At 37.9% G+C, this 12,000-nt stretch overlaps 1 protein-coding gene across 1 annotated transcript in view; it reads right to left on the minus strand.

The window, feature by feature from the left end:
* Positions 1-12,000, minus strand: part of LOC103275850 (paraspeckle component 1) — a 78,489-nt gene that overhangs the window by 17,085 nt on the left and 49,404 nt on the right. The window contains exon 7 of the mRNA XM_021706564.1: positions 8,142-8,162. Within this exon, the coding sequence (XP_021562239.1) occupies positions 8,142-8,162 (21 nt within the window). The remainder of the gene's footprint in view (positions 1-8,141; positions 8,163-12,000) is intronic.

Raw genomic sequence — 12,000 nt, forward strand, 5'->3', positions numbered from 1 at the left:
AAACAGAAGCAACAATAAAGAGAAGTAGGGGGACTTATTGGGCTCATTAATTTGACATATCTCTCAAGCCAGATACATTCAACAATGTGTTTTAGCCAGGCTCGGTGGCTCAGCCTGTAATCCCAGCACTTTGGGAGGCTGAGGTGAGTGGATTGCCTGATCTTGAGGGTTCGAGACCCACCTGGGCAGACGAGACCTCATCTCTACAATAAATCCAAAAAACAAAAATCATCCGGGCGTGGTAGCGTGCGCCTGTAGTTCCAGCTACTCGGAAGGCTGAGGCGGAAGGATCGCCAGAGCCCAGCAGGTCAAGGCTGCGGTGGCCGGGAGTGGCCACTGCACTCCAGTCTGGGCGACAGAGTGAGACTCCAACTCAAAAAAAAAAAAACCAATGTGTTTTGAAAGGCGGCCACCACAGCCTCAACCTGTTAGGTTCAAGGGATCTCCTGCCTCAATCTTCCAAGCAGCTGGAAACACAGGCATGTGCCACTACGCCCAGCAAATTTTTATGATTTATTGTAGAGACGAAGTCTTACCATCTTGCCAGGTTGATCTCGAATCCTTGATCTCAGGCAATCCTCTCGCTTCCACCCCTCAAACTGCTGAGATTACAGGTGTGACCACTGTGCCTGGCATACACAAACTGAGTTTTCATTTATTTCTTTTTTTAAGAGATGGGGGTCTTAGTACGTTGTTCAGGCTGGCCTCGAACTCCTGGGCTGGGACTACAGGTGAGTGCCGAGGTACCTGGATCTTGAGATTTATTTTTAATTTATGTAACTGAGGACATTTTTACGATTATCATTTTGAATCGTCATGGGAAGTTCTTTCTGAAAAGATGCTTTTAAAGGCTAACATAAATTAATAATATTTAATTATTCTTCGAATTTCGATATTTTACCCAGAATGCCTAGAAAAAAGAGCAATGACATTAGCTACAAGACAAACAATACTATTAATAAAATCTTACCAAAATTTACATAATACCAGGAACTGTTTGTATTTCTTTTTTTTTTTTTTAGTTGGAGTCTCACTTTGTCACCCAGGCTGAACTACAGTAACACACTCAAGGTCACCGCAGCCTCGACCTGCTGGACTTAGGTGATTCATCTGCCTCAGTCTTCCAAGTAGCTGGAACTATAGGCACGTGCCATCTAATTTTTTTATTTATTGTAGAGATGAGGTCTCAGCAAATTACCCAGGCTGATCTCGAACTAGTGCACTCAGGCAATCCTCTCACCTTGGCCTCCCAAAGTGCTAGGATTACAGACTTGAGTCATTGCGCCTGACCTGTTACGTATTTCTTTATCCAAAAACTCTTTCTTATCTAATAATTTCCTGACTAAAGTTAAACCACAGTCATGACTGATAGGTCAAGGTATAAAAGGTGAAACAAAAGAACATAAAATGCACAAGAATCAATTCCAAACTGGTCTCATCAACAGAAAAAAAGCAGTGAAAGAAGAAAATAAGACATATAGGAGCCAATGTATGAGGAATTAAGTACATACTTTATGGAGAAGACCATCCTTTTCTGTTTGTCATACTAAGTATTAAATTATCTTAATAATTTACCAGAAATATTGAAATTCCGACAATTAATTCAAAGCAATAGATTCAAACACAGTAATATTTTAAATATTTAAGTGGTACCACAATAAAAAGTTATTCAAAGTTTGCAATTATTAAAAAAACTATATAGCAACCATATCAACTGTTTAAAATCAGTATGAAGAAAAAGTAGTAATATGCCAAATGAAGACATCACCTTATGAAAGACATGGTAAATTTACAGCCAAGAAAATCAGGGTTTGAAACACAGTGTCACAAAATACTAGAAAACATAGTTGAGATAAAGAAGCAAACTTACCCATATACTTTCAGTTCTTTAAAATTTTTAAATCTTTAAAAGTTTGTAATTATACTGTCAATCTAACTTAAATGCATCTTATCCATACAGCATGCTTACAAGCCCAAGTTCCTATACCATACCACTAGTTAGTTGGCAGTCAAATAGATAGTGACAATATCTTTTTTTAGTTTTAGTATAAAACTCCGACATTTCAGATGATACTACAGAGTTGCATAGCTTCAATATGAAGTATAAGAAATCTAAGATACTGGTCTAAAAAAGCATTTACTTTCTAAGATCAACATGTAGAACTCCTTCTTGTAAGGTGACCTCCAAATACACTAAGCAAGTCACAAAGCAGAAGTAACAAGTGTTTATGCCTTTCTAGGATGTTATTAATTCAAACTCTCCAACAATTAAGCAAAATTCTTATTAATTATATTACACATATTACATATTGAACACGACCTGTTTACTTTAAACCACTTTTCACCAGTCTTGATTTCTCCAATTCTTACACACACACACACACAAAAGGTTATTAACTAAAAGTAACATGTTATCATTCTGACCAAAAATTATTAGAACTTACCAGTTCAAGTGAAAAGACATGGGGCATACCTATAACACAACAGGAGTAATAAATGAATCATGTCAGTTTAAATGACAAGTTCTACACAGTGCCAAGACTACTTGGCAACATCCTGAACACTCTTCAGTAAGTAATTTCTTTCTCTAAACTCTCAGAATGTGTTGGCCATGTCTCTTCACAAATTCTGTGGACATGCTCAGTGCGAGTCCTCTATCCTCTATAGTGCGCAGCACTAGGTTCTGCACACAGAACACAGTGAACATGTTTTTCTTCCTAACTGAAAATTTCCAAGTCTTCTTGTAAGTTTAATACTCTGAAGGAATATTTGAGGGGATCCACATATTGAAAAGTTAGTTAGGCGTGCTGAAAACCAACCAAAATAAATGGTTGATTACTGGCTACTTTTAAAAATGGCTCTTCATTATGTGATTCCATTATGAAATTATAAAAAATACATCAGTGGCTGGGCCTCAATGCCACCTGTTTTCCAAAATGTCAAATGTGGAACACCTCTGGTATTTGTATTCAGTAAACACCAAGGTTGGTTGTCCATGGAGAACACTGAAAACCACGACTGAGAAAGGCAAGACCTCGAGTGCCCTAATTCTCTCAGCTTACATGGAAGCGACTGTAATAGGACGAACATGAAACTGTGACTTCAAAAAACTTAGAGACGCAACTAGTGGAAAACAAGGTTAGAAAAAAATTTGAATAAAACTTAAGTAGTAAGCTGGGCTCAGTAGCTCAGCCTGTAATCCTAGCACTTTGGGAGGCAGAGGCAAGTGGATTGCCTGAGCCTGCGGGTTTGAGACCAGCCCGGGCAACTTGGCGAGACCTCATCTCTACAATAAATTAAAAAACAGTCAGGCACAGTAGCGCGTGCCTGTAGTTCCAGCTACTTGGAAGGCTGAGGCAGAAGGATAGCCTGAACCCAGCAGGTCGAGGAAGCGGTGGCCTTGAGCGTGCCACTGCACTCTAGCCTGGGTGGACAGAGTGAAACTCCAACTCTGTCCAAAAAAAAAAAATTAAGTGGTAGAAAGAAATATTAAAAATGAGAAGGGTCACAGCCATGATGAGGAAACACAGGGAGTAACACATGAGCTCAGGCTGCACCGACGTTCTCCACAGGAAAAAGAAGTATTCTGGATGATGAATGTCTCTGAAACTCTAATGAAAGACAAAAAGACACAAGAGCCACTAATAAGACACAGAAATAATAAAGGACAATTAAGAGTTTTCTGATAAAGTGTGCAAAGAGTATAAGAGACTCAATAATCATTTCTACCTGGTCTTTCAGAAAAGACTGGTAAATGGCCGGATGCGGTGGCTCAAGCCTATAATCCCAGCATATTGGGAGGCCAAGGTATGCAGATTGCCTGAGCCCATGGATTCGAGAACAGCCTAGGCAACTTGGCAAAATCTCATCTCTACAATAAATCAAAAAATTACCCAGGCATGGTAGCGCGCGCCTGTGTTCCGGCTACTTGGAAGGCTGAGGCAGAAAGATCACCTGAGCCCAGGAGGGCAACACTGGGATGGCGGTGAGTGTTACCACTGCACTCCAGCCTGGGTGATGGAGTGAGACTCCAACTCAAAAACAGAAAAAGAAAAACAGGCCGGGCACGGTAACTCAAGCCTATAACTCCAATACTTTTAAAGACTGAGGTGAGAAGATTGCCTGATCCCTCGGGTTCAAGACCAGCCTGGAGAACTTGGCAAGACCTCTTCTCTACAATAAATAAAAAAAATTAGCTGGGCATGGTGATGCATGTCTATAGTTCCAGCTACTTGGAAAGTTGAGGTGGAAGGGTCACCTGAGTCCAGCAGGTCGAGGCTGCGGTGACTGGGAGCATGCTACTGCCGCCCTCCAGCTTAGGTGATAGAGTGAGACTCCAACTCAAAAAAGAAAAAAAGACTGCTTAATAAGAATGTGAAAACAGAGAGGAAAAAAACCACCCACTAAGCGCATATACTTATTGTGACCACACATCCCCATTTTACACCTGCTGTGAAAAGTATTCTAAATAGTATTCATACTCATTTGTCCCAGTTAGGATGAAAATATTTAAACTTTCCCACATGTGATTAGATATTACTGCAACTCCTAAATAATCCTTTTGAGAAGTTTTCAAACACCTCAGTACCTGGTAACATCGACATATATCTTCACCACAAATATATCAAAATGTGAACAAAATTTACACATCTCTTTGTTTTTGTTGGATCACAAAAGTCTAAGTCAAGTTCCGGCTATGTACTACCTGTACTCAGTAGTTGGTTTGCAATAATCAAATTATTTTAGTAAACAAAAGAAAGCATTTACCACCATAACTGATACAACTAGAATACATGGGACTCCACTGCAATATTGGGGTTATTATCCATTTTGATTTTCACCTATATGTTCAAACCACTGGGAGCAGACCTCTATTACACCAGTAATAGGTAAATCTGCTCGGCAGGTCACATCCAAATCTGAAACCAAATCTTACTGCAAATATTTCTCCAGTTAGTTCATCAGCTGACAAAGAAATCATAAAAATCCCTTGTACAAATGTGTCCTTTGTTTTAATGCTTCAGGTGTTTAGACTTAAAAAAAAATTTCCTACTACAGCATAAACTTATTGGAGTTAAAAGAAATTGTAGGAAAAAAGTGATGACTGCGTGGAAACCATAAAATTGTAACTTCTAAAACTTCATAAACCATTTAAGAAAATAACTTTCTACCTATTTATTAGTAAGTAGCAATGGAGAGCATTTCTCTCTGCCAGCACCACTTAATGGAAATTTTTTATTGGCTGAAATTTGTTTCTTAGTTTTGTGCATGGCACACCAAGGAAAGTCAGATTACAATTAAGTCAAGGGATGATTAAGAAAAATAATACCTGTTCAGGAAGCAGAAAAAGACACTGCCATAAAAAAGTGACTGGCTACATAACAGGCCAAAGTTGACGGTACTGATCAAGAGGGGACACTTTGTAAAACGACAGTGTGTTACAGCTCTACTGACTAGAAACTCCAAGGTTTCAGCTGTGGGGCAGACACTGGACCATTCTTCCCACAACATTTCCTCCGCTTTAAGCCGTGACTACCAATGAACTTTCTGGAAGTTAATCTGGATTCCTCAGGAACCCTGGATCTGTGCTCAGTGAGCCTTCTAAAAACACTGGAAAAGAAGATATAAATCAGTAACTTTGCATTGCAATTCACAAATTCTACGGGTTTGGTTATAAGTCACTTTTTATAAATTCCCCCAATTCTCAGGCTAGCTCTAAATCAGGAGCCAGCTAACGTGCTTGGTAAAGGGCCAGATGTACACATTTGCGGGTTGGTAGGCCATACAGTCTCAATACAGTTTTAAAAAGTGTCATACTATTCAAAACAGCCTCTATAGAGCAAAGCATCCATAAACAAACCGCAAGACTACTGTGTTACAATAAAATTTTATTTACAAAAACAGGCAGTATGTGAATTGAGACTGGCCTAGTATAGTATGTCATCCCCTGCTCTAGATGACAAAATTAAATGACTAAAAAAGTAACTCAGAAATTGAGACAATCTCTTCTGCATATATAGTCTGAAAGCCCAATTCAAAGTTACCACATCCAAATTTCACAGTGTTCACAAAGAATGCCATGCTGTTTAAATTGTTCTGAACACAGACATGTGGCTGGGGGCAGTGGCCCAAGACTGTAGTCCCAGATCCTTGAGAGGATGAGGTTAAGAATGACCTGAACCCAGGAGTTTAAGGCCAGTGCTATGATCACATCTGCACTCCAGCCTGGGCAACACAGTGAGTACCCTGTTCCAAAATAAATAAGCAAATAATTATGTTCTATAGGCACCTTGCCCATGTTGACCCACACTCAAGCGAGTCCTCCACTAACACTCCCCAGGCCTAAAAATCATCAGCTACTACTATTCTCATTTCACCATGTCTCATTTCAATACACAGTCAGTGGTTTTCAAATTTTACTCATAAGAAGAATAAGCAAGCTTCAGAGGTTTCCAAAATTCAGATGCCACAATCACAGCCCAGATATACTGCATTAAAATATTTCATGGACTGGGTCTCAGGCATTCTTTTTTTTTTTGAAAGTTCCACAGATATGTTACAAGGTTCAAAATGACTGGACTTGCTGGAAAATGTGATTAAAAAAAAAATACATCACAATCTACTTGAATCACAAAACAGATCAAATTCTAAGTGCATGATCTAGCAACCTACAATTTTTTAAAGCTGTTTGCTATGTAGAAATGAAAAACGCTGTCCTGCCAGGTACAGCCTACAGTCTTAGCTATTGAGGAGGCTGAGGAAGGAGGATTGTTTTAGCTCAGGAATTTGAGTCCAACCTGGGGAACACTGCGAGACCTAGTGACAAAAAAAAAAAAGTTTAAAAAATGAAAAACACTGTCCTTGCAAAAGGCACACTAGCCTATGGCAACACTTCCTTAATGTTTCTGGACTAACTATTTCATAGTACCAGGGGAGCCACAATGTAACATCTCAGACAAAGAAATACAACTGGGCCGGTTCACGCCTGTAATCCCAACACTTTGGGAGTAGAAGTTGAGAGGACTGCCTGAGTCCAGGGGTTTGCAATCAGTCTGAGTCTCAAATATGGAAAATACTGTAGAGATTTTGTCTCTACAAAAAAAAACTGGCCAGACGTGGTGGCACTCGCCTGTGGTTCCAGCTACTTGGAAGGATCGCCTGAGACCAGCAGGTCGAGATTATCGACAGAACAGATATGAAGGGCTGTTCCTTTCATTACTGAAAAAGGAAACATCAATATTTACCATACCAGAAAAAGAAAATTTCTCAGATTTAAAATTAAGTAGCATACAATTTAAACACTGACATAATTTTCCTAAATAAGGTACTTCATAACTAAATGACACAATTACTAAAACTAGAGTAAGACTGACATTTGAATGTTTCTAGCACATTAACATTTTCCCAATAAGCAAAGTTTACTCCAAGAAACTGCATAAATAAGTATTAGAATGATAGTCTTCCATTTATTCTGACGCAGATATTTTCCACAAAGACTGGTACACCATTTTACTTCAATGTTTAAACTACTTAACCTACAATAAGTGAAGCAAGCTAATATGAAAACAATCACAAGAAAATTATAAAATACCTCATAAGATTTTAATTGTTTCCAGAATAATAGCTTGTAATGCGTCCAACAATTGTAACAAGCAGAGAATTTCAACGAAGTAAATGCCGCCTAGAAAATGGTCAAATACAATCTACACTATGGTAAAGATAAACCTAAATGCAAAAAAAGCACAGTGTAAAAAATGTATACATTCTTAAATCACTCAAGTATGTTATTCTACAACAGTAAAAATATCCTGTTTAATTTATGGTTATGACTAAAATTATCAAGTCTGACTTCTAAGGAAATATAAAGTATTAAATTGGAATGACAGCTTCTAATCAATAATGTACTAACATATCCTTGAAACTGTTAAAAACATAATATTCCCATGTGTGTCATCAAATTATGATAAAGTTGAAGGCTGACAAAGAAAAATATGACCAGATATGATGACTGTTTTCCTTCATCCTCTGATACATCAAGAAAAATTATTATTTAAGACGTAAAATATGTAAACCAATATTTGTACTGCTAAGTTTCAAAGAAAGTCTGCTTTATTCATTACTTGGGCAAGCTGAACACTTACCATCAGATTCCTCCCTTTAAACTGAACAGTGAAAGAGAGAAAGCACATAAAAGGGCCTAATTTCAAAGCTTTAAACAAAAAAAAGCAAAAAACAAGGATTAAAATTGTTTAACAATTTTCTACAAAGACAGTTTTGAAAATAAATGAAGAATAACTGATAAAATTGTCTCAATGTATTCTTATTAACACAATGTTTCCCTATTAATATTTTCCTATTGACATAAAATATTTGAGATCTCTACACAGCTTTCCTAAAGGTTATTACTACTGTTTGATATGTTTATATTAACAAGGAGCATAATAAACTAGGAATCAAACATAACTGACACTGAAATAAAAAAAGTGTGCCTATTCGTAAAATCTCTAATCTCAAACAATTTAAATAAAACACAAAGTATAAATCTCCTAAATATTTAATTCCAATGTTATACCAATTATCATACCTCATTTATATGTCAATAGTCTGTATGAGGATATTTTTTGGTCCAAGTTGGACTCTGACTTTGTCACCCAGACTGGAATGTATTGGCACGCTCACAGTCACTGCTTCAACCTGCTGGGCTCAGGTCATTCTCTCTGCCTCAATCTTCTAAGTAGCTGGAACCACGGGCTGTACTACCCCACCACATAAAAGCTGTGTCTACTGTAGAGACGAGGTCTCACCAAGTTGCCCAGGCTGGCCTCGAACTCCTGGGCTCAGGCAATCCTCTCACCATTTATATGCTATTTGAAATGTCATATCTCATTACAAATAAAGAGCATAATAACTTTGTGGTCTATCTAACATAAACACCAATCCTCCTTACATAACAAATTTTCCAGACTAGGGCTTCATGAAATATCTCTGTAAAGGAACAGAGAGCAAGCTGGGCTCAGTGGCTCAGCCTGTAATCCCAGCGCTTTGGGAAGCTGAGGTGAATGGATTGCCTGAGCCTGTGGGTTCAAGACCCGCCTGAGCAACTTGACAAGACCTCATTTCTACAATAAAATTTTTTAAAAATTAGCTGGGCATGGTAGAACGCGCCTGCAGTTCCTGCTACTTGGAAGGCCGAGGCGGAAGGATCACCAGAGCCCAGCAGGTCGAGGCTGCGGTGGCCGGGAGCATGCCACTGTACTCCAGTCTGGGTGACAGAGTGAGACTCTAACTCAAAAAAAAAAGAAAAAGAAAAAGAAACAGAGCAAATATTTTAAGTTATTGTGGGTCACAAATAATTTCATTTAATATTCTTTTTTTCCCCTCAATAATGGAAAAAACATAAACACCATCCTTAGTTCTGCAGTAGAAGAATATGAAAACAGGCAGAGGTCCCAGCCTATAGTTTGTTAACTCTTCCTCTAGCGAAATTAATTTTAAAACCATGCTTCAAGCATGCAACATATACTAAAACAAAGTATTTTAATATTTAAGTATATTATAACTACATCCTTTTCTGAGGTCATAATATAATAAAACAGTAAGTGACCTATTTTTAATATCTCAGTAGTCTGTATGAGAGTTTTTTTTGGTCCAAGTTGGAGTCTGACTTTGTCACCCAGGCTGGAATATATTGGCACGCTCACGGCCACTGCAGCCTCAACCTGCTGGGCCCAGACCATTCTCTCTGCCTCGGTCTTCTAAGTAGCTGGAACCACAAGCCGTACCACCCCACCACATAAAAGCTGTGTCTACTGTAGAGACGAGGTCTCACCAAGTTGCCCAGGCTGGCCTTGAACTCCTGGGCTCAGGCAATCCTCTCACCTCTACTGCCCGAAGTGCTAGGATTACAAGCATGAGCCACCGCATCCTGCCTGCATAATTATTTTAAAATTTCTAATTAAGCTACTCTCGAAGTTCATAGCTTTTTTTTTTCTTTTGAGTTGGCGTCTCACTCTGCTGCTAAGGCTGGACTGCAGTGACACAATTGCAGCTCATTGCAGCCTCAACCTCCTATGCTCAGGCAGGTGATCCTCTAGCTCCATTCTCCAGAGCAGAACGTGCCACCGTGTTTGACTAATTTTTGTAGTTAAGGTCTTACTATGTTGCCTAGGCTGGTCTTAAACTCCTGGACTCACGCAATCCTGCTGGCTCAACCTCCCAAGGTGCTGGGATTACAAGCGTGAGCCATTATGTTCAGCTAGACACTTATAAAACATTTATAAAAGCATTAAAATGAATTTGAAGCAAAATAAGTTTTAAAATAACAATTTTGTGGTAATTCAATTTTAAGTTGTAACAATAGGCCAGGAGTGGTAGCTCACGCCTATAATTCCAGGACTTTGGGAGGCTGAGGTGACAGGATTGCCTGAGCTCACAAGTTCGAGACCAGCCCGGGAAACTTGGCGAGAGCTCGTCTCTACAATAAATCAAAAATTAGCTAGGCATGGTAGTGTACCTGTAGTTCCGGCTACTTGGAAAGCTGAGGTGGAAGGATTGCCGGCACCTAGCAGGTCGATGCTGGGGTGGCCGTGAGTGTGCCACTATACGCCAGCCTGGGTGACAGAGTGAGACTCCAACTCAAAAACAACAACAACAACAAAACTCACTGTTAACTACACCAATATTACTCACTGTTAACTACACCAATATTAAATGTCACTAAATATATAGAAAACACCATATGTAAGTTTTTTTTAAACTGTCCAATTATTTCAAAGAATAAGGAGCCTGGAACTGAATTTATGATATAGCCTTTTAATCAGCTTAGTGGTAGACTATATTTCATTTAATTATTTCCTTCTAGTACCCTAAATGATTGTTTATGCATGACACTATGACAAATAGCTACACATTCACTCAAAAAATGCAAAATTTATGCCAGAAAAATATTAAGAAAGTTAACTCCATCAATTTTACTAAAAACAAGCATATTAGTAAATATTAAGGTAATAAAATCTCAAAGGAAGCTTCCCTCAAAAATGTATCATATATGATTTATACGTGATTGTATTGAAGATAAAAACACTAGTCACTATTTTTCAAATATGAACCTGGAAAACCTAAAATTTTCACCTTTTGACAACATCATAAGATGCCCTCACACTGATAAATCCAACAGATTTATGTTCTAATGTAATAAACAAAACACCTGAGATGGTAATTTCAAATATGTCACTAAGCATGTGCTATGTCTACAAAAAGGAAAAGACAGTTGCAAAATAATGCTAGAAATTACTCAACAAAAATTCAGAATTCTTTAAAAACCTCCTCAACTAATTTGAAAATGAAATTTTACAATTAAATCAAAGCTTACAAACAATAAAAAACTTCTCTAATGCAATTTAAATGTTACATAATTTTCAAAGGATATTTACTTGATAGAAAGATAAACATTTTTTATTGACAGAAGTTAAAAAATAAAAAAGTAGCCCTGATTTAAATTAATACTTTAAGGCCTAGAAATTTATTTTAAATGTTTAAGTCTTATTAAACAATCATGGCATGTGAACATTTTTCGGAATAATGAGTTAAGCTATGTGAATGAGATTCTTTGATAGCTATCATTAAAAACCTGCAGATTTTAACACACTTGAAAAAGTCTTGTTTGCCCCACCATCCTGCCCCTCTCCCCTCAAAACCTGGCTCAGATCAAGTCTTTTGAACTACAGCCAATTTGCAGGAAAGTCAGGGATAAATCTGTTAAACATTGTTGCAAGGATGTAATCAGAAAAATCCAGATTATCAGATACTCTATACAATGAGGCTCAGTAACTTCACAAAATAAATGACAAGGAAAAATATTAAAAGGGCGGAGGAGTAAAAGCCTATAGACTAAAAAGCTTGGATATATCAGTCAATTCACAGCAACCAATTTAAAAGAAAATGTAAAGACTGTGCAAATATGAACTTCAACAAAATAAAAGTAGAGAATTGACAACTTTT

The sequence above is a fragment of the Carlito syrichta genome, unplaced genomic scaffold, assembly GCF_000164805.1.
Source record: "Carlito syrichta isolate Samal-C Ts95f unplaced genomic scaffold, Tarsius_syrichta-2.0.1 Scaffold315800, whole genome shotgun sequence".
Taxonomy (NCBI): domain Eukaryota; kingdom Metazoa; phylum Chordata; class Mammalia; order Primates; family Tarsiidae; genus Carlito; species Carlito syrichta.